The sequence below is a fragment of the Mytilus trossulus genome, chromosome 3 (genome assembly GCF_036588685.1).
Source record: "Mytilus trossulus isolate FHL-02 chromosome 3, PNRI_Mtr1.1.1.hap1, whole genome shotgun sequence".
Classification (NCBI taxonomy): Eukaryota; Metazoa; Mollusca; class Bivalvia; order Mytilida; family Mytilidae; genus Mytilus; species Mytilus trossulus.
This window is the reverse complement of record NC_086375.1, coordinates 48,516,603-48,541,460: the sequence shown is the minus strand read 5'-3', so window position 1 is coordinate 48,541,460 and position 24,858 is coordinate 48,516,603. Positions and strand designations below refer to the sequence as shown.

General features: G+C 32.3%; 1 protein-coding gene and 1 long non-coding RNA gene across 10 annotated transcripts in view; one reads left to right on the top strand and one right to left on the bottom strand.

The window, feature by feature from the left end:
• Positions 1 to 10,272, top strand: part of LOC134711705 (delta-like protein D) — a 105,821-nt gene extending 95,549 nt beyond the window's left edge. For all 9 annotated transcript variants that reach the window (XM_063572495.1, XM_063572494.1, XM_063572492.1 and 6 more), the window contains 9 exons: positions 215 to 514; positions 1,510 to 1,570; positions 2,637 to 2,894; positions 4,370 to 4,430; positions 5,288 to 5,418; positions 5,816 to 5,985; positions 6,250 to 6,463; positions 7,213 to 8,206; positions 8,548 to 10,272. In XM_063572495.1, the coding sequence (XP_063428565.1) occupies positions 215 to 514; positions 1,510 to 1,570; positions 2,637 to 2,894; positions 4,370 to 4,430; positions 5,288 to 5,418; positions 5,816 to 5,985; positions 6,250 to 6,463; positions 7,213 to 8,206; positions 8,548 to 8,683 (2,325 nt within the window). In that variant the 3' untranslated portion in view covers positions 8,684 to 10,272. The remainder of the gene's footprint in view (positions 1 to 214; positions 515 to 1,509; positions 1,571 to 2,636; positions 2,895 to 4,369; positions 4,431 to 5,287; positions 5,419 to 5,815; positions 5,986 to 6,249; positions 6,464 to 7,212; positions 8,207 to 8,547) is intronic.
• On the bottom strand, positions 488 to 23,837 carry LOC134711708 (uncharacterized). Its single transcript, XR_010106221.1, has 3 exons — positions 23,792 to 23,837; positions 2,557 to 2,925; positions 488 to 586 (listed from the first exon to the last, which is right to left on the bottom strand). It is a non-coding gene; the product is annotated as an uncharacterized LOC134711708 (long non-coding RNA).
• Between the last annotated feature and the right edge of the window lie 1,021 nt (positions 23,838 to 24,858).

Genomic DNA, 24,858 nt, shown 5'->3' with positions numbered 1-24,858 from the left:
TTTGTACTTAAACAATTTTACACTATACATCTCACCTTACCTATCTATCTAATCTACTAATGATATATTGCCGACAGTTCCCAATATTCTTGTTTTATAGTATTTCGCAAATTGATTAGCCTAACTTGTTTTAAAGAAAAAGATCATATCGCTTTACAAATGTATGATTAAATTTAATTGCAGTTAATTAATTCACACTTATCTTCTTTTTCAGGTGTTGTGCACAGGAGTTTTTGAATTGGAATTAACAATGTTTAAAAATTCAAAAGGTTTTAATATAAATGGTGAATGTTGCAATGGAACTATGAACAGAAACAGTCAGTGTGTATATTCTTGCCGGACGTTTTTCTCTATCTGTTTTACAAACTATCAAGCAGAGATTTCAAGTAATCCAACGTGTAATTATGGAACATTTGTGACTGCCGTTCTTGGAGGCAATACAATTGATTTCAAAGAGGAATTACCTGTGAAGTTCGAAAATCCAATCTTATTTCCATTCCAGTTTTCATGGCCAGTAAGTAAACAATTAACGATTCGAATTTTACAACATATATTCACCATTCGATTGTAATACAGATTAACATTCCTGTAAGATAATCGCAAAGATTTTTTATAGCCTATTTAAATAACGTGCACTGTAATATTGGTTTGGTAATGCAGTCTGTTGTAAAACTCAATATCAAACATTGCATACCAATAAAAAACAACTGATCTTTTTTTTTTCATCTTGGTCACAGCAATAGGTTACGTTTACGTTGATGGTTTAAAAGGGGCTTTAGACCTGTAGATTACCGACCTATAGCGACTATCGATTTGCACTCGGTATATCCCGTTATGATGCTGGAAACAGCTTGCCTCTTTGCCACTAGCTAATAATTTTGTGTACATAAAAAGAAATGTACCATTGGCCTGCCTCTTTACATGAAGTTGTTTAGTATTTATTTGTACTTGTTAACACTGTCAAATGTACTGTCTAACTCTTTCGCCAAATGCGTTTCGTGGTTGACTTAAGGTAAGAAGATATCAAGAGGGTATTCAAAAACGGTGTCTTCAACCTTCAAAAACATAAGTGGTAGAATAAGGACATTCATAGCCAAAATTTAAAAAAACAATCAAAATTCCGTAAAACACTGTACAGCAGAAAACAAACGGTCCTGCAATAAGAACACCCGATGATGGCCTTGAAGAATGAACTTCCTGTTCGAATACTGACACCCATCGTGTTACTCAAGTAAATTTCAATGTTTAGTATAACTTTGTTGTCAATAGCGTAGAAATAATGACACGATTATGGTTACGACATTCGAGACATATTCCTGGTCACTAGTCTCTCAGAGTTCCCAAATCATTAAAACTGTGCTGTAAAAAACAGGAGTTTAATATGTGCACTCGATTCTGTTCTTGTTTTGTCAGAATGTACTTTGCACTCGATCCTGTTCTTGTTTTGTCAAAATGTACTTAGGTGTAATTACTCAATAGACATTATAAGTATAATTTTTACAATTTCAGGGTACTTTTTCATTGATTTTGGAAGCATGGCATGATAAAACCACACAAGGTCCCAAACAGGGTAAGTAATTTGATGTTTGTATTTGTTTTACAGTGCCTGTAAAGGATTTCAAGTGCACTAATTGAATGAAATTGTTGTTTATGCAACAATGTTTTATAGAAATATGATAAAAGTCTACATTTTTACTTTGAAGATATGGATCTATATAATAAACTTATGGATTAAAAGCGATACAAACGTGTTATTTGTGATCGGTGTTGTGATTTCATACAAGGATTTATTTATGTGGAGCGTGTCTCGTGTTTATAACCATGGATATAGTGAACATACAACATTCATGACTGATATTGGATATTAAGTGTAAATTTACGATTCTGTGTTGGCACATTGAAATCCAAATAATTATAGAATTCTTAAAAGTGGATTTTTGTTTGTGAAGATATCTTCTAGTGGTGATAAAAATTACTACAATGTAGATTTACAACTGTCGTTCCGGATTTCATGTGAACTTCAACAGATGGCAAAACATATACCTGGCATTGTATGACCTGTAACTGATTTTAATGCTTCTTTATATTGTAAAGCAGCATTTCTTCTCCTTTTTTGTTTTTTAATGAACAAGGGCTTTATATCATGTATATTAACATTTTAAACAGAGAATTACACACCTGTATGCACAATTTATTTCGATGTACAGTAATATAAACGTTGATTTTGTAACACTAGACTTAAAATTCAACAACAAACATACATGCCAAAATCGTCTCAATTCTCAATACTTTATTTAACCCCATCGCATTTTAAGTAATATTCTGAGTTGTATAGAATATTTCAGTTTGTAAAAATTTCCATTGACGTCCGAATTTTGTGTCAGTCCAATATAATGAAATCGCTTTATGTAGAGTGCAAACAGGCATGAGAAAATTATAATACAAATCAACAGTTGGTTTGGGATTGAGATGGTCATCAAGACTAGCATATAACAATAAAACATGGCTATTGTCAGAAACGAACGATGGAGAGTTGACACGCTTGTTAAAGCTCACCTGTATTATTAAACTTGGTATCGCTTTGACGGGCGTGTGAGTGAAATAGCTTTCTCACGGTCCAATGTTTTGTCTTGCAGGCAGTCCTCGGGAACAGATCATGAGGTTAGCAGTTCAGAAGTCCATATTAGCAGGCTCATCGTGGCAACAACTAATGTATGATACGCAGTATACATCTCTGGAGTCCTCATACCGAGTAGTATGCGACGAACATTACTACGGAACTGGTTGCTCAAACTTTTGTCGTCCAAGAGATGACCAGTTTGGTCACTATAATTGTGACGGTAATGGAACTAAGATATGTCTAGACGGATGGAAAGGTCCTTATTGTGACCAAGGTGAGAATATGTAATGGTGAAATGAATTTCCCTGAAAATAAATAAGTACAAAAGTACCAATACATTAAACATGTTTTTGGTCAAAACCAAACATGGTCACACAAGGTTCTCAGAGTCCCCGCGACTATAGATATCTTTCATCATCTAATACGTTTTATATGCAAAATCCTAATTCAGATGATTGATATTTTTCTATGTAAAATTGGGTCTGTATAAGACTGTAATTGATCTCTAAAAATCAATGTTTTGAATTCTATAATAAGGAGAAGACGATATTATCAAACATACGTAACGGTCTAATCGTACTAATATTTGCTGATAAACGATTTGTTGAGTCTGTTCAACAGTACAAAGGAATTTGACTAGGCCATCTGTCGCATTTCCCCTGTAAAAGATAGGCTTTATTATCCCGGGGTCATTGTTTCGTCATACTTCATCTCGTCCCAAGATTCAATCGAACTGTCGCATTTAATACACTCAAATTATCCACAGTATATTTAACTGTATGATATAAATTAACAGTAAATATATTAAAATGATTGATTCTTGTAGAAAATTTCTGAATAAAAATATTTACATCTTATCCCCTACTTTGTGTTAATCTTTATTTGCGTATAACTTCTCAAATCTCATTTTTACCTGTTATAGTTTAGACATTATGAATCATTTAACATAAGTCACGAAATAACCAAGGAAAATCAATACCCCCACAACACAATATAAATATATATATATACTTGTAAGGTTCTGAGCCTTTAGCGTGTTTGTTGATGTTACTCATTGTTTTTTCGCATGGATTATTCTATAAATTTAAAATAATTCAAGTACATTTTGTATTATTAACTTAAAATTTTGTTTTAATAATGTATTTTGCTATGAGCATTGACACGTAAAACGTCTTGTCGCACCAGCTGTCATTCCTATACACCAATAATTTGGCCAGGTAGACAGAGCCACAAAACAGCTGTTTTTTTCTTAAATGCTATTTACTAAATCATTCTTAACTATCTCTAGCTAACTTATTTAACTAGGTCAAATACAAAATATTCTTCTGATTAAAACGTAAGATTCCAATAGTTTGGACAGGATCTGTTTCTTCTCATAGACTGATATATTGTCGAAATTTAAGTGCAGTTCCGGTCATCACTCTGTTGAGAATGGCCCATGATACATATGTTGCAGAAAAAATAATTGTATAAGAGGATGTAACCATTAAGTTCCCAGGAAACAAACTCTCCCAAAATAATTGAACAGTGCTTGCAAAAAATTACTAAAGTGTGGCATGTTAAAAGCAGACAGCGAATCTGCTAGCAATATAATTATAGAGTCTTTCACAAGAAAAATGTGTATCCTGTACGAATTAAGTTTAACCCTGGCGTTTTATCAGCGTGAAGTTTGTAAACCATTTATTTAAACCATAGTTTCTTAATAGCTGAAGTAAATGTTTAAAACCTCATCTCTTTTTTTCTTTTTAGCTGTGTGTCTGTCTGGCTGTCATCAGAATCATGGATTTTGTGATGCTCCAAACGAATGCAAGTAAGTATTCAAAATGGTATAAATATAAGACATGTCAAAGTTAAACCCTGAGTAAAAATAAGGTAAAGTACAGAAATTCCTGAATCTGCCAAAAAAATAAAGAATGTCATTGTGACAAGGACTTTATAAGTTGGCAGTTTGTAAACAAATAGTAAGGCACATTAGCAAAAAATAACAACATGGAAGACACTACAGTATTATTATTTGCATATGTGGTTTTTATAATGCACGTACTCTTCATTCCCATGTGGGATCAAAACAAAAGTAAATTAAAAACGTTATGGCTTGCAAAACATTACAAGACAAATTATGTTTTGGGTATGTGTAAGTTTCTGAGGATGTTAGATTCAGCAGATGTAAATGAGTAATTAGTTTGGCATGTACTATTCAACGTTATTGTAAATTTCCCGGTCTTTCTGACCTGCAAAAAAACTGCAAAATGTAATGAAACTAACTCAAGTCTAACTGTTTCAATATAAAGTAATTAAGTCAATATTTGAGAAGAAATAATAATGTCCTTGGTATTTAATAAAAGAAGGCTACAATATCGACTTGATATTAATGAAAAGAACTTCCTACAGAATATTTTATCGACAATAGACCATGCTAATTCATCGTACAAGGTATTACTAATTGAATAAATATTGTGAACAGGTGAAATTACAAGTTTTAAAAGAATTAATGTTTTGAACAAATTCTTTCTTTGTTATATCTACAAAATAATTGAATTATAACCGTGTAAGCCTACAAGTCTGTTGCTTTCTTAAACAAAGTGTATTGTATTAATCCCACATCAATATTAATTAATAACTGTATTAGAAGTCTAAGTTTACTAAGTGTACATTTTTTAATTTCAGATGCCGTATGGGTTGGGATGGACCATTTTGTGATAAATGTGTCCCTTACCCAGGTTGTCTTCATGGATCATGTGTGGAATCATGGCAATGTAACTGTGAAGAAGGATGGGGAGGTCTTTTTTGTAATCAAGGTATATTTCCTTCCTATGGTTATACAATACTGTGGCCCTTACTCAGAACTACCCAGCTTAACTATCCATTGATTTTGTTCAGTGAAAGGTCCCAGAGAAACTGTATTCGAGACCAAACTAAATATAGAGTCAATTGACTCTGTTGCAGCTTTTTCAAACAAACTTTAATTGTATCTGGGACAAACTAACTGCCTATATAAAACTTTTCCAAATCTTTTCTTACACTTTCAAATATTTACACATGATCAAGTTCGTGAAAAAAATATGTTATATAAGCATCTTTTATGATAGTTCACTCTAACAATACATTTTAAAGATGTGAAAATGTGATAGTAAAACTTGTATTCACATAATCTATACGTATGTTTTGTTATTTCAAACTCCCTTACTATTTCAGATCTGAACTACTGTACTCATCACAAGCCATGTAAAAATCAAGGAATATGTACCAACACTGGTCAAGGCAGTTATACATGTTCCTGTCCTAAAGGATTTACAGGAACAAATTGTGAAATAGAGGTAGATGATTGCCAAAACCTTCCTTGTGACAATGGAGGACAATGTGTGGTAAGTTTCACTGAATTTTGTCAAATTTTATTATAAGTTTTACACCATACACTTATGCAACATTCAAATATCGAATCTTTTCTTTTCTGCTTTAATCGTCGAGAGATTCTTAAAAGCTCAATCTTATCATAGGGTCATCACAGTGTTCAAAATGGAGGCATTATCTCCATGGTTTAAATTCTCTAGGTACTCAGGTACATCCTCAAGTTTGTTTTATATGTTTTAACAACAGTTGTATAAAATAGGTTTCATCTTTCCTTTTAGGATGTTGGATCAGGCTACCAATGCAAATGCCAAGATGGGTTTACTGGTAAACGTTGTGAAACCATAGCTGTTTCCTGCAGCACATCTCCTTGCAAAAATAAAGCAACATGTACAGAGGAACATGGATCATATAAATGCCAATGTCAGCCTGGATACACTGGATACAATTGTGACTGGGAAATAAACGAATGTGTTTCCAACCTCTGTCAAAATGGTAAGTCTATAATTTACTGTTATAACAATTAGTTGGAGAAGTTTGGCTTGCAGTTTCAGGCTGTTTTGATATATAGTTTCTTTATTATTGCTTTTCCTCTTTTGTTAGTAAAACTGAAGTTTCAGTTCAACCTATGTTAAAATTATAACTTATTTCCTGTTAGTGTGGTAGTTCAGGAACACATATACTGACATTCCAGGGTAGTTCAATGAGATTGAAAATAAACTAAGAAACTGAAAAAAATGGTTAACAACGATAGGATGTTATCAAGAATACCATTATTTATCAATAACTGGCATCACTAAATCATCTCTCTATTCTATACCTATGACATCTGCATCTTCAAGAGCAAAGTGCTGTGCAGTTTAGTACAGATTGGTAGTAAAACATGCTCATTTGCCAGTATCTATTACACATTAGTGGTTCAATAGTTGTCATAATGATACCGAGTCTGGTATAAATCACAACCTATAGTACATGTATAGTACGATAAATGATTAGCATAACACCATTTCAATAATATATTGATGAAATGGATGTGGTTTATTTGTAACACATGGCACATTTTCAATTGGTTGCCGACCATAGATTTTTACAACATATTTATTCATTGCTTCATTATTCAATAAAAAAAATGAGGTCATCACCTTGTCCTTGTCAAAACAACAGAAACACATTATCGGGAAATGCGTTTTAAATCTATTACGAAAAATCAACCTATAGTAATTTTCCATTGCATTCTCTTTCAGGCGGAAGATGCGTCGATGAACTTAATCGCTTCCGATGCGTTTGCCCTTCCGGTTATAATGGAAGTCTATGCCAAGAAAATATTGATGACTGCGCAGCTGCAGGAGGAAACCCATGTCAGAACGGCGGAAGTTGTATAGACCGCGAAAATCGGTACGAATGTAGATGTATACCAGGATTCGTAGGTCCATTGTGTCAAATTAATGTTGATGATTGTGAATTACGGCCTTGCGCTAACGGTGGAACATGCGAGGATAAGATTAACGATTTCTCCTGTACTTGTGTACCTGGATTTAGTGGGAAAGATTGTTCAGTAAATGATAACGACTGTAGCAGTTTTCCTTGCAAAAATGGAGCTACATGTAGGGATTTAGTCAATGATTTCAAATGTGAATGCGCCATTGGATTCTCTGGAAAAGATTGTTCTTATCGTGAAGGAGTTAATCCTACCGAGCAAACAACTGCAGACAGCCTTGAAAACACTCCCGTAGTTATTGCAGTAAATAACCAAACAAACACGGATTTAGTGCGTTCAGACGCAGAAGAGTTTACTACTACTAAGCTATTGCTAATTGTTTGTCTTGGAGCTGGCATACCATTATTGCTAATAATTATAATGGTTATGTTTTTATTACTTCGGAGAAAGAATGATCCGCCTCCAATTGACACAAGCAAAGAAAACGAGGAAAACATAGTGAATAACATTAACAATAAATTGACTGATTCTAATATTTTCACAACAAATCAGACTTCTGCTAGTATTAATAAGATTTCTAATGAGGAGCTTCAAAAAGATATAAATGTAGACTTTAACACATTCAGACCTGGAAAGGTTGAAAAATATACAAACACTAAGCAGTTCATACATAGAAAAGACTTAAATACACAGGGGCAGTTTTCAAAATCGCCTCCTCAAAAAGACAGTGATAAATACAGAAATCGTATTGACGATAATTATTCATCTGAAGTTAGTTCATCATCAAAAAATGATTTTAGGTGAGTTATGCTTTATATTAAGACTTAACTACAACATGTTTTGATTTTCGTTAAGTATTCTTGAGGGGTAATTTCTTACTTGTGAAATTTATGTAGGGTTTTGATAGAAGAATTGCTTCTGATGCAAAACAAATTATTTTTATATTATCGGCTTAACCATAACTTGAAGTATTTTATGAAGTGCCACTTGAAAACATATAAAAAGAAATGATCGTGGCATCTGAATTCATTGCAATTTTCTACTCTTAAGAATCTTATGAAAGGTGTAAAATGTTTAAGAGAAAACATGAAAACCTTTGTAACAATTAGTTATAATGTTTTATTTTTTTTTTGTTTTTCAGCTGTTATAATACAGACATTCATATCATAGACTATTCCAAAGAATATTCAAAAGATTCTAGAAAATCAACATTATATTTAGAGCCAGCACATCGACATTCGTGTTATAGTGAGGACGTACTGGCGACCGAAGTATGACAGACAATTCCCAAACACTGCAATAAATTATATTTATTTATACATATTGCTGTAAAATATGCATACGTTGTGATTTAAAGTGCCTTTTGTAAAGACTAGTATGCAGTGAGGATAATTCTGTCTCCGAATTGTTTCAAGTGAGTTCAGCAGGCTGAAAGTTTTTCGTTTGAGCATTGGATTAGTGCTTGGAAATTTCGTATTTATGACACTAATGACATAAAACCCTTGATTACAGTCCAATGTGTACATTTTGTGTACATTTTGCCAAAATATATGCAAAGAATACGGAAGGAAACAGTTGTGATAATAATCCATCCAATTATTTCTGGTGCCAATTTTATTGGCAACTGGCATTTTTAGCAGCTATTCACGTGTGTATTTTGTTATGTATGATGTGAGTGCAGATGAGTAAATGAGTAAAAAGAGTGTTATTTTTTTCAAGAAATATATTTGTTAAAAAGTGTGTCTGTTTGATTCAGTATGCTCTCTATTTTTTAAAACGCTAGACATAAGATGAGATCATATGATATACTTATTGTTGAAGATGAAATATTTATTGTATGTATTTGATTGTTGAGTTTTAACTTTTATTAAACGATTACAGTTTGATGCAGATTTAGCTCCAAAATAGAGATAATTAGATGTAGCTGGTGTTACATATATAACATTTATGAAACTCAACTCCTAAAAATAAAAGTAATTACACCACTTTAACATACTTGATTTAATTTGAAGAAAAATTACATTGTGCATTTTAAAAATAACAATTGTTCAATACAGCTGCATCTATTGTTTGAAACACATTTTGCTTGAAAATAACTAATTGGTGCTTCAGCTTAAGTCTGCAAAAACTGTTGTTTTTTATGAAGTAATAATTGTTAACACAGATAGAATTGTTGTTTTATGGCTATACATGTATACTATAGTAATTTGTACAGTTAATTTAAAGCTAAGCAACAATTTCCCTTCAGTATTGGATCAAATCAACCCAGTTGTTACACTGAAATAGGGCAAATTATTACAGTTAAATAATGTTTTGTTACCTTACTATTATTAGAGTCACTTGCATTTTGAGCATCGAAATTGTGTTGCTTTTTGGCATTTAAATTAAGCATTTAGCATCTGGATCAAAAGTTCCAAGTTTTGTTTTGTAAAAAATATTGTTGTCCTGTAAAATATAGTACTACTTGTACTTCTGAAAGAAGTATTTATCCAGATTTATAATGAACAAATGAGATATATTGTCAAGTATCTTCCATCATTCCACAGAAAAAGGACCAGGCAAAGCCAAGGTTCTCAGCACGAAGTAACATCTCATACAGATCTCACATTTACCATTTGGCCCATCCTACATGTATCTTACACTGGCTCAGATCTCATTCTAACTTACATCTATCATTTCTCACCACTATCATTCATTCAGTCATGTCTTTGTTTTTTCTGTGATGCCTGTATATATTATGTATATTTATAATGTTTTTTTTTCTGGATGTATATAACTGTTATTGCGATTATTATATTATTACTATTGGTATTTCACATGAAAAATCATGAAATAAAGAGAGGTCACAAGTGACTATTTTCCTAAAGTAAAATATTGTTTCCTTTTTTTCGTAGCAATCATGAAAGTGTACAAACCTACATAATACAACCTTTTCCTTTAAACACTGACTGTCCATTGAGTCATGCTTTGGTTGCGTTTTATCCTTGAAAAACCTTTTGAATTTTCGTGGAAGCTTTTAATGGTACATTTATATCCAATGAGGGAGTTGAATGTTTTTTACTGGTAGATAAAAAATGTCTTTCTTTAGGGGTTTTGCCTTAGTCATTGTGGATCCAGATGAGTTTCATCACCATAGATAGAATATGGTGGATACTGGCATCATCTAAGGACAATGATAACATTCATGCTGTGATCATGGCATCATTGTATTCATAGACTTTGGTTGGTGAATAAGCTTACACTGTGGACAATGCTCTATAATCATGCTCTGATCATGGTATCAATTTACTCCAAAGGCTATGATCGATAGGTGTACTATTGTGACATTGATCCACAATCATGATCTGAACATGGTAGCAATAAAGGCAACAGTAGTATTCTGGTGTTCAAAAGTCATAAATCAAGAGAGAAAACAAATCCGGGTCAAAAACTAAAACCAAGGGAAACGTATCAAATATAAGAGGAAAATAAAAGAACAACAAGAACACTTAAGTGCAACAATCATGAACAAACGTCAAGTTACCTAGCAACGAACTATTTGGTAACAAATGCAAAATTCCTCACTTCGCACAGGACATTTTAAAACATTGTGGGTTGAACCTGGATGGTATAGCTAGCCAAACCTTTCGCTAATATGACACTGCTAAACAATATCCCGAAAATGACAACGTTACGTGACAGAAATTCAGAACAAATACACGCAAGAACACTCCAAGAATGTACTCCAAAGACAATGGTGGATAGGCATACTCTGGGAACAATGAATTACAATCACAATCCTGATCTGAACATGGCATCAATGTACTGCATATACTATGTTGGATAGGCATACTCTGGGAACAATGATTTACAATCACAATCATGCCCTGAACATGGCTTCAATGTAATCCATAGACAATGGTGGATAGTCATACTCTGGGAACAATGCTTTACAATCATAATCATGCTCTGAACATGGCATCAATGTACTCCATATATGGTGGATAGGCATACTTTGTGAATAATGATTTACAATCACAAACCTGATCTGGACATGGCATTAATGTACTCCATAGACTATGGTGGATAGACATACTCTGGGAACAATGATTTACAATCACAATCATGATCTGAACATGGCATCAATCACGGTACTCCATAGACTATATAGGATAGGCATACACTATGGACAATGATACACATTCGTGATCTGATCATGGTATCAATGTACTCCAATAGACAATGAGGAATATGCATACTCTGGTATACGTGATCCACGATCTTGATCTGACCTTGGTAACAAATTAAACATTATTTTCTCTGCTCTTGCATTGATGCTCATATTCACCGAAACAAAACACCAAGAATGAATCAGAGTAAGTATTTCAATAAACAAAAAATAAACGAAGAGAAGTAATGAATTATTGACAATGTTGTGGTCATTCAACAAAAGATTAGTTCCAGGGAATCCTTCAATAAAAATAATATCACGAGACTATTTAAGCATTGATCGTGTTTCCAACAACAAGAAAGTTACGACAAATTTTTAGGTGCTTATTTAACTTTTCTTTCTTTTTTTTTTTAATGAAAATGACTATAAAGCGACAATGGTTTCCTAATTGATCATCACATTTATAGATAATCGACTAAACTCAGGAAACCATTATGATACACCGGATAAAGTATCTTGGAAAGAAAATTACACGTCATTTACAAGACACTAAAACACAACAAAACGAGTAGATTGTCAAACAATGGAACGCGAAAAATAAAGAACACGTAAACTCAAACTGGTCTGCAACACAAATCCTGACACTTAGAACATCAGCCTGTTATAAGAGAAAGCATAAGGAGTATTATATGCCATATGAGGTATTTTTTATGTTATTTTGATGCAAAAAAAACAGTGATAAATAAATGCACCCGGAAATGTTGTGTCCATAGAAAAAAATGTACAGTGTTTATATTATATCTTCTTTCAACGGCATCTTGATATTGACTCTTGGCATACCAGTGCATTTGTTTGATTTACTAGAGGGAACACTGAAAAAGTTAAAAAAAAAAGAAGAGACATTTTTCAGATACCAGTTTTCTAAGCTATCATTGAGAACGAAACAGGAACAAATGGTTGATGAAATTCTAAATGCTTTTAATAATCTACAAAAGGAGGAATGTTATCGAAATCTAGAAGGAATTTTCAATCTCATCTGAAATTATATTTTGAATACATATACGATTGACAATTAAAAAAAAAGACTTGCAGGCCATGATATCCAGCAAGATAACTAAAATTTGAAATAAAAATATATTCAAATTGAAAACATTGGAAACTTTATATTTATTCAGAAATTGAACTGTTAACGAATAGATAATATGCATTTCAAGCTGAACGTGTTTGTTGACAGACCACATTTTTAGCATGGAAGGACAAGGACTGCGTTAGATAACACCTTATCTAGAGGTTATAGACCAACTCGGATTTTCCGAAGTTTTCTACGATGATCTAAAAGTTTACATGTCGATAACGACGTCTTCATTCCTTTACATTTCGTCATAGTGACACGTCTTGACAATGAGTGCTTCAGTATATATGTCAAACATTTATAAACAGGAAGTCTTGTGATTTATAGGAAAATAAATTCGGATCTATTTCCTGACATTTTGTTTGTCAAAACATTCATATAAAAAAATGATAATGTCTCAAACCATCATACATTAAGATATTACAAGTGGTGAAAAATATATGCTGACAAATGAGCCAAAAATGACCTAGGAACTAAAAAGACGAAAACATGGTATTGCGAGGTTTCCATGCAGTAATAACAACTACACTACTAGAGGCCTGACTTGCACTGAATTTATTTGAAAACCATTTCACGGTATTTGCTTATTGAACGGAATCGATTCTACGTTCGCGGTCATGTCCTAATGTGCAATTTATATAATGAATTAACTAAATGTGGTGATCGGTGAAAATTAAAAGATTAATTATTGACAAGTCCTTAGGTTGATTTCTTTCATATTATCTTTTATCATGATTTTTTGTAATTAAAAACATTTTATTGCTCATATATAAGTCTGACAATAAAAGGTTGGTTGATGAAGCAGGGAATAGTTGAAGATAAACAACGCCCAACATGAACCAATAGTTACGTAGATGTTAGTCAGTGTTATGTTCCCATGAAACGAACACACCAGTGTCAAGAGAAGGACGAATATAAAGACATATGAGGAAAGCAACAACAAAAACCCAACAGCACTGCTTTCATTGGTTACTGTTCTATCGTTTATGCAGTATTGAATTAAAACAGTTCAACAGGAGTATACTGATGATGTCCTACAATGTGTTACAGTTATAAGTGAGCATTCGTTTTAGGTATGCCTGAATTTTTGTGGTACCGCTGTGCAAGAAATCAAACAAAAAGAAACACTATATTTGGACACCGGAAAAGACTTGAAATAGTTTTATTACTGTTTTGTCCTCATTTGAACAGAACCAGTGTCAAAAATTGTATATATATCCTATAAGCTGTTCTTGCTTTTGGAATAAAATATATATTAATTACAAACAAAAAAATGGGAAATATATATTCATATCAAAACTAGAAATCAAGAAGCTAACATGGAAAACCATGGTTTAAGTTTGTGCAACAGAATGTATTAGAAACATCCCACAAGAAAATCAATATTTGTTAAAAATATGAAAATTGAAAATAGAAAAACAATTTTCAACCATTTTCAATCCTTCCTTAAAACAGTTTAGTCGAGTGTGTGTATAGAAATCGCGCACCTGCTTATGATGTCAGGCCACAATCGATATTTTCAAATACGTTTATTGATGTCCAACAGTTTCTAAACCGTGATTTCAATGTTTTATCAGGTAAAGAAACGATCGCGATTATCTCATATTATAAAGGTGTAGCCATTGTTTCCACCAGTGAACAAAAGGCGCGTGCTATAAGCTAGGACGATACACGAATGAATGAATGATATGATATGCTTAAAAGAAATAAAAATCAACGTATTGGTAGAAATACAGTGAAATCGTACGTAAATGTTTAGAACAAGAACACAAAAGCAGTAAGCAGATGTCAAATTAAATAAAAACGACACGCGATTATATTAATATGGCCACGCTATATAATATATATATATATATATCAGAATAGAAAATATAATAATTTGGAGTAGCGAAAATGGCACAGAATTTCATTGAACAAGACTCACGATCTTGGCAACCTTTGTACCACATTTCAGAGCTTGAAAAAATGTATCTCTTTATATAATCAGTGAAAACTGATATCTTGAGATGAAAAAAAAAGCATAAAAACGAAGTGATGACTACAATATAAAAAAAGAAAACTTGAAATTGCTATATTATAACAGTATAGTACCCGACCCAGTTTTGAGTCTCTGAAGCTTAAATTTCAATAACTACATGTCACGTTCAATATCAAAGACAAGGAGGACAATTATTTATGGAAAGACGAAGAGAAGGCGCACCTTGCATAGTTTATATACATGAAAGATCTTTTATTGCATGATAATTTGATTCCGGCCACAAATATTTCAAAGACGGTTACAGCGATTGATGTTAACATAATGAAATAAATTTATTATCAGCATAAAATTAAAACAAGCCAAGCTGTCATATTGCCACAAATATATGCAGAAGCATTTAAACTGAACGAAAGAGGAGGTACTTGGATGAAACGAAGGTAGATAATTGTTTTAACAGTTTTTCTACTTATCCCTATCTAACCTTTCAAGTTGAAATGTATTACACGTGTTTTAGGTCAGATTATCACGCGTTTTGTAATAACTAAAACATATTAGAAGCAACAGTTACTGCAAGTTGATTAAAAGGAACAGTTGCTAACCGAATTTCTCTTGTGACAATATATTATTTGAGAAGTTATTTGTTTGTACTCACTATTCCTGTTATTCGTATATGTAAATTATTCTGTCAAATAATATTAATGGAAAGATGAATTGTTTTGTGTGTGATTGTAGACTGCAACATGAACACGTGACTGTGGTTGTAGAGCAACTAGAACATGTGACCAAGTAAAATTTTCCTTTTCCCGGGAAAATGTGATACCAGCTCAGGATACCAGCATGATTCAGTGTGTCGAATAACTCTTTTATTCAATGAACAGTAAATCCTTAAAAAAACCTGTTATACCCAAAATATCAAATGTTTGTCCACTTAGTCAAAATTTCTTACAAGTGGCTATCCATAATCGGGTAAACTCGAGGCCATTAAGCTAAATCATGCTTCTGAATCTCGTCTTGTCACAAGAACTGTCGACTATTACATGTGTGACCACTTATTTTTGCTAAGGCTTATTAAAGTGGTTTGTAATACATATCTTTGTTTCTTATAACATTTAATATACATAGTTTCATTAAAGCAATGTAGACACATCAAGTTAAGAAGGAAGAGGTTGCATAATATGTTAAGTGCAGTAGTTGTACATGCACATACAGTTCGGAATATAGACTATACCTGTGATGGTCAAAACGAGCATTATTATGCACTTATTTTGAATGATGCAAAAATACAGTTAACATGAACTACATCTACTTTGTTTTATAGTGAGCATCATGTTGTTTATACGAAGAAGACCCGACACTTGCCCTGTATCTAGTTTTGCGTGAAGGTTCGATGACCTTGTTGCTATTTTAATGCCATATTTCAGTATTGATTTAAAATCATTTGTCTTTTATTAACTATTTTTTACATTAATTTTGCAGAAGAACTTTTTACAACACAAACAAAAAAACTATGTGGATAAAGAGAACTGTGTAAGAAATTGTAGCAATATGAAACATAACATTTAGAGGAGGAATTAGTTTAAAGAAAGCATGCTGAGAAAGATAACTGTGCAATCTGTTACCTTGAACGTGTAAGAAAAGAATCAATATACTACAGTCATGTTGGAAACTTACAAACTTTCATTTTGCCTAGAATTAATGAAATATAATTTTGCTCGAATCAATATTAATCATATTTGTTTTCCTGATGTCTAACATTGCATGTTTGGCTTATATATGTCATACATATGTTACAGGAATAACTACGAAAATAGAATGAAAACAGATAAAACTGCCTCAAAATATTACGTGAAGTCATTTATTTCATCTGGGCTTTGATCATGCGCAACAAGATAATAAATAAGTAATGAGTTGGCAACGCGACATAAAAAAGGTGCCCTGGTGCAATGTAGTACTATGCGTTTTACACTACAGCACGCGTAATGAGGCAATGCCAATTTAAATATTTGTCTGATGTTTATCGTGTGTTTCATTTTCTCTTGTTTACATGTTTCTCAGATGAACCAAGTTAAATTTATACATATATGGCAAAATATGTTCATTTGAATCTAGGAGGGTTTTTGTTAATTAAAATATCCTCCAAAAATTACATAGCAATACTTTGCATACTTCATAATGTGATACAATCAAAATAAGATTTGTTGAAACTTTGATAACAAAATAAATTGAAGACAAACATCGTCAAGGAGTTATGAGCTACAGTGCACCTGTTTCCAAATTAAATTCTAATTTATTTTAATAAAACTGTTGGCTCATCTTTTATATATCTGAAGTGTAAACAATTTTATCTGAATACAACTTGATATTCGATTTACGTCGTAAAACCTCGAGAGCGAAGGAAAAAAACGGCAGAGAAAACAAAGAAGTTGGCTGGAAAACAACAACAACTGTATTGTCATTTTAGTGTTCATTTGTATAATGTCATCTTTTCAAGTTGTGTTTTGACGAAACTAACTGCAAATTACAGATGTTTAAGCGACATAATAATTACTATGATGGAATACAATAAACTTCAAAAGCTAATGGGTTTTAAGATGGGGAATGTTCTTTTGTCTTTACTGCTGAGTACCGTTTGACACAAGACAGATGTTAGGAAGACAGACATATTTCAACCCTGGGAAACAAACTTTTTTGCACATCTCTATCTTTTTGTGGTTGTAGTATGCTGCTATAGAAAGATAATAACTTCATGATGTAAAACAGTCTGAGAAATTGATATTGATATAACGCAACAAAGAAAATCTGCAGCTCGTGTAATTTGCAGCACTAGAAAATATGTAGAATAAATAACAGATTCAAAATTCTATATGTGTAAAAAAAACTTAAGTAAATATTTCTGGAAAGTATACTGAACATCGAAATAAACAGAATGCAAAAAGAACACACAAATGACCAAATTCAGACCACAGCCACCGTATTAAGGAATTGACCTGAATATTTAAATGAATAAAATATATTTTTCAAGTTTAAAAGTATAATGTACATTCAGACAATTTTTTTGTAGTGAAAAGTACGCACAAAGCTGAACAAAATATTACCAATTTACTTGACCACGTCCGCAATTTGACAATTAAATGTTTCTCCAAAAACGTCCGCGGCCAAAATGTTTTGAAGATCCCAAACCAAGTACAGTGAGTCAGATTAAAGATCTCAGTGCAATTAGGTGCACGTACATACAGGCACATGATGGGTAAAAACAATGTTCAACTAAAAAGTTTATTTTTGTATAATATCTTTTTATATATTTATAGCCTACGGTGCTAGCCCAAAAAATATTCAGATTCGCTATTTCTAATTATTAATGAGTGTACTTGTAAGAAATATATATTATTTGTATTAAGTAGAAAACAATTGAAAACTTTTTGAATCGAAGAAGAGGTTGCAGCATGCATGAGTCAAAATTGTTACGAATGAAACCAGCGAATTTCTCGAATCGAACATGTAAATAATTTTTTACTGGAATACCAGATTTGTGGTTAATGTATGTACTTCTCCTAACGGGCAAAATATTTGATAGAAAGTACAAAGTTCCGTTTATCATAGATCTAATAAAAAGATACCGTTCGAATAAACTAAAAACAGAATCAAAACGGTTACGGAGTTTGACAAAAGGTTTGAATTAGAACGGTCAGACTTACTCAAAGTGCACTAATTCAAAGTATGGCAATGCAGCTTAAATATATAAAAAGAACAAATATCAAAGACAAAATACTACTTAAAGACAATTAGCAAAGATGGAATCATTTATTCTCGTGTACGATTGACCCTACAGATGAAAATCAAGTGTCCGATAAAGAGGAAGTGTTTAGTATGCAAACAACTGTCAAAGTTTACAAAACAAAATCATGCAGTCGTTTGATTTTACAATAGATCCCTGTAGATTGACATGTTTGTTATGTTTTGGTAAGCTTACGAGAGTCTATAAACAATGACCAGACAATCTACACAAAACAAGACGTTTTGATGAGCTGAACAGCAGTTATGTGTCAAAGAAACTTAATCTGACATTCTATGAAAACATTCAAAGGATATGTCTGTTTTTAAGTTTGTAGAAAATCAAAACATACTTTCAGATGAGAAAGTAAATATTGACTTCACCTATCATTAAGAACTGACCATTTAGTTTGGCCGTTTTATGAAGAATGTGATACGCATATTGCTATTCTCTGCATCTAGTGCAGTTAAATTGGTGCCGTTAATGTTATTCATTCTAGGCAGCCGACAAAATAAAACTCGTCTGTATTATTTACCAGTTTTTGCAAGTATCCAGAAGATTATGTCACATTAAAGAACTTCATTATTCGCACCAATACACTAACTATGTACAACATATAGTTTTGTCACATCTGTATAATGAAATATTAAACGAATCGTAAGAATATACCACTTTAAATTACATAAATGGTGTAAATTAGGGATAAACGATTAATTAGTTACTCATTTAATGCACACAAAATCTGCATGTCTCTGCAGCTTATTTGAAGTTCAGTGAAGCACATAATATATACATACCAATAAAGGTAGGCGTATTATTTTCATGTATTTATAAGGTTTAATTTACAAATACACAGTATTTCACATATTCGTTTATAAATAACGTTCGAATTTTGAATTCTTGTGACATAGATCAAAATGTGTCATCCTCAACAAATCATGACAATGTCCTCGCCCAACCGCCAAAACAACTTTATAATCATTTCTGAAATCTCCCTTTCTTAAATTATGCCTCCCCCTCAAATCTAGTGTACACAATTTCGATATGAGTTCATCTTTGTCTTTTCTCACCCAAGCTCGTGGATGAAGACCACATGCCTGTCGTTGTCTCGGATTTAGTTGACTCCCTTGAGGGTTTTTTTGTTTAAAAAACGACAAGATATATATAGATATACAATTTTCTTCAATATCTGATTCTTATTTGGCCCTTGAGGCTGCAACACGTGTCTGCAAAGTTGTAAAGTTAGATAGAGCTTGACAGGATATGACTGGACACACTTTGTTTACTAACAATACCAGTCTTATCCACACTTCAAGTGACAGTTAAATTCTAATTATAGTAATGGTCCATAATTCTGGCTTAATTATAATGCAATTTAAAATAATGATACCTTGACTGCTTTCTTTTATTGATTAGACAATTAAATGCATCAGAATACGATTCAACCTTTCAAATTACAAATAGATGTCTTCCCGACTGTCACAGCTTTTAATTTTTCACGGGTCGTTAAAAAAGAAAACTCAATATTTCTCTTTTTGAAAAAAAAAACAGCGCACAATTAACGGCTGTGAGAATTTATAATCAATGTTACTGAATGGTGTCGACATAAAATGGATGTGCATTTTATGAGTACCAGAAATAATTAACGACCTTAGAAATGTATACATGTGTTTTGTAGATTTTCTTTTATTTTGTTGACGAACCGTAAATTAAGCGTCCCTTGGTCGCTTTCTTTCTGTCAAACTTATATCATCAGCACATTCCCAAAGACAATTATCTGGAAACGAGAAACTGCTGTTTGTTTTAATAAGATTTTTCTTTTCAACAAGATTGGGATTTTATTGTTCTAATTAGCTTTTTAAACTATTAACTTTTGTACGAGCTACTCTAATGAATAATGACACCAGTCATAAAGCAACAGTTAAAACTTTTCAGTTAATGATACGCTAAAGCGATTTAGATTGTGTGCTGTCCGAAAACATACAAAAAGAAAAATCTAAAAAATATAGGGTTATCCTTAAATATAATGAAAAGATAGAATGTTATCCTGAAGAACAATAAAAACTGCCGCTTATTCAAAAATAATTTCACTTCCTTATATCTGGCATATGTCCTTCACCTACCATCACCACTGTTGCAGAATTGATTAAATTCTCATCTGTTGCACGTTGATTAAAACCAAGGTAATTTCTGATAGAATGCAAACCTATACAAATGTCATAAATGTTGTTCTCCCAACACTCAACTGCATCATTCTATTGTGTGCTTAAAAGTCCAGATGGCGTTTTCTTAAAAACAACAAAGAATGCTGGCCATGTTCGACTTTGTCTGTTTATATCGATCTGAATATTCGTTCGTTGAGTCGTAAAGGAATGTATGTCGAATATTATGTTGTTTATTTGTTGGTATATCCAGTGCTTAAATAATCGGAATGATTTCTCAGTTTCCCCCGCGTCGATGATACGGTTCGTCACCAAAACAATGTGTTGCAGACCATAAAAATGTCAAAGCATGATGACCATATGCCAACTTATTTATCGATATGCAGTATAAATTATTGGTTTGAAGGTGGACGTTTTAATTACTTAGTACTTAGTATTTAGTATTATTCATTTATGTCGCATTACTATCAAACCGAAACACTCTGCATGGAACGGTATTGTAAAAAACATCTTGCTTGTATTGCAGTAAAATACTTAGGTCATTTGTATAATACTGGTTAAATCTTGCATAAAATTTGACTCCTTCCGCATACTGACAAAGGACACTATTGACTGAATGTCATTTTGTTTGAAATTTGAAATTATCATATTGGTTTTCAATTTACTATTTTTAAGCGCAAGATTCAGTCTGACCCATTACAAAAATAAGAATGTTGTCAAATACTATTACAGTGTAGGATTCATTTCACATTTGTCCGCGACCGGATTAATCCATATTGCATTTAGATGCAAATAAAATTGAGAATGGAAATGGAGGAATATGTCAAAGAGACAACAACCCGACCAAAGAGCAGACAACAGCTGAAGGCCACCAATGGGTCTTCAATACAGCCAGAAAATCCCGCAACGGAGGTGGGCCTCATTGCAACTTTAGTTCATTAGTAACACAGACATACAAACTATATTTATCTTTTATACTTCTTAATTCTTACCTCTTACCATTTTCTAAATACTTGTGGTATTTCATGTATCATTTCAAATTTCTGACATGTTCTAAAAGCGTATATATATTTTAAATTTCTTATACATCAAATTTATGTTATCTTCACAGAATACATTTATACATTTTTTGCGAAAACAGTTGTTAACCTTATATCAAATTTAAAAAGAATAGCGTATGGGTCTTATTATTCAAGGAGGGAGTTTCGTGTAAAGCAAGTCAATTTACAAGTTCAATTAGTAAACACTTATTGTTCCGAAGCTCTGATACATACAACATAAATACGATCCAAAAGAAACACAATGTTTTGAATACATGTACTCTATATTGGTCAATCATAATGATTCCTTTTATAAAACACGCACTTAGGGATAAACCCCTTGGTTATAAATGGAAACATAACATGGAATCAAAATTTGTCTTTCTTAGTACAGATCTCTTGAATTAACTTTATAAATGACTTTCTTGATATCAAAGTCTTTTTATAACTTAGCCGTGTAAAGTGATATGAAAACATTATGCTGATAGATCTTTGCAATCATTTCTTATTCACTAGAAAACTTTTTTGTAGTTACAAAAAATATGAATCTCGTGCCTCTAATGAATTAATACAAAGCATATGTTTTTAACAGCCATTAATTGTTGCAAAAATGGTTTCGGCGCCAGTGCACGAGTTCGGTATCGTCCATTGATTAGTTGGAAACTTCAACACTTTTTTCATTCAATGCAGTAAAAGCAATTACATTTCCGATTAATGGCATGCTGCATGGTAAAGTTAGCGTAGAGTGATAAACAGATTGGTAGTTTTTTTACGTTTGAAAAATGAGTATCGTCAGACTATTTTTTTGGGAGGGGGTCATAAGGGGGGACACGGGAGCATCGATAGATATTTTAGAACCGTCTAGCAATAACTCTTCACAATTTACAGTGAGCAATTATATAAAGTATACTCGTTCACAACCATTACTTTCAATTGGGAAAAACGATAAATTCCTTTTTTTCCTTTTTTTTTTTTATATATATAATATCATTATTATTAAAAAATGATAAACTGTTCGTTCAAATATATAATTATGCATGCTGCATGTACTTGTAAACACATGGTATAAACGGTCGAAACAACTGCATGGTAGGAGGAATCGCAACTGCAGTCAAGTTGAACCAAGAAAGAACTGGGACATGAAACCATATAGACGTATAAAACCGCTCGACACAATGTAAAGCTTTTGCTCGTTCTCTATGCTCACTGGATAAAAAAGTTCACATTATCGCTCGCAACTGGTTTTAAACGATATCAATGATATTTATAATATACTAAATACTAGAAATTGTTTTGTAGCATAGTCATTCGTGTATTATCGATATCAGTCGTGGTTGCATAGGTTTTAGCTAACACAAAAGTATGTTTTTACGGCATGTCAAGCGGAACAACATCTATTTTGAATATCATCTCACGAGCATAGCCCTCGGTATTATATTGTTGTCTCGGGTTGATACAGATGTGATATTGAAAAGACCATGTAATATTCTCTCTATATATACATCTATAAAACATGTAAAGTTGGATTCCCATGAAAACATTGTCGATCTTGATAGTCACGCGACCATAACACCAGGTAGTAAAAGCGTTATTGCGTATACTATACAAATATTAATTATTGCTAAAAACACATATCTAAAGTTAGATTTATTAGCAGCAATACATCTATTTGTCTGTAGAATCTATTCTCACCAATCATCCCTATCATAATTAAAATCTGTTTGTTTCCAATTATCCTGAAATCAATATTTACCTTTGATGTATTACCAGTAGGTCCCATCACTTATGATCTCAGTCAGCCATCAAAGGAAACAGTAGACGAAAAAAAAACCACCACAACAGGATAAAAAAAGTATAATTCGTCCTTAACAATGGACAGAGGAACATCATTTTACTTTTGTTTGAATCACGGGATTAGGGGTTGTTATACATATAAATGGCATATATATTATACAAATCACTAGTATGAAAATTCGTCAAGCGATACTGAAATAATATACAGTACAAAAATATTGCGCATTTAATTAATGTTTATGTTACTGGCATCGACTTTCAACGTACTTACCCGGAAATCGGATATGTTATTTTTTCAATTTGTAATATGATTTCGAAAACTAAAAGTCTTTGAATTTCGTAAAACTATAGTCTTACCTTTTCTTGCTACTTGTATATACTTCCATACAATAATAGATTACAAATATCTATTTATATTGCTGATGTAAATGGAATCACATGGGAAGTTCGCCAGGTGATGCGTTTTAGATGATTTTTTTATCATAAAATACATGACGATTTTCTTCATCGAGTTATTTTTTTTCTAATATATAGGGCCAATGTTGTTTTTTAAGCGTCAATTGGATTTATTTTATAGATGGAGTCAATGGAATTGTAACAGCTTAAGTGTACTTATTTAGATAGCTGTTTAAATGAGCAGCATTCATTATCTGTCATTGTGAAGTGACTCTTAAGTTTTATAGAACAAGAATAGACCCTATATGTTTTGTTGCACCCGAATAGACCTTATATTTTCAAATATACATTTCTGTTAAAATACAATTTTATTTTTATCATAATATTCGTAATTCTTCTTATGAAACGTTTACAGTCACAATTATGGCCGGTTTGAATAGACGACCAATAAATGACAACAAAAGTTATCATTCCAGAGGTTCATATGGTGTTGCATAATTACAAAATGATAATTAAAAGTACAATAAAGATATGACAACGTTGTTTACGATAAAAATAACTGTCATAATTTCTTTTGCGTCTATACTGTAAAAAGTCGGAAAGGACTCTTCAGATGTTTACATAAAACTTGCACTCGAATCTTTTTTTTTCTTTCTTCACAGTTCTGCATACAATCATTAAAATGTCTCTCTGTCGTAACCTTGTTCTATTTAGCTTTATCGATTCCGGATAATAAAATATTTGAAATACAATTGTGGCAATTTTTATATAAAGAAAAGTATTTGAAATACAAAAGTCTGGGTGTTTAAGCTAATTGTACTTGCAACTGAATAAATGGAATTTTGTTTCTTTGATTAAACTTTGCTGGTTGGAGACACCAAGACCTATTGGTCTGTACTGTAGTCAACCTTAAGATGTCGGCGAACTATTTACCGACTTTATCGTGCATGAAACAGCATTTATTGTAATTGTTCAATCACCAAGTGTATTCCAGCAACTCTGAACTAGGTATAATCCAATAAAAGTCA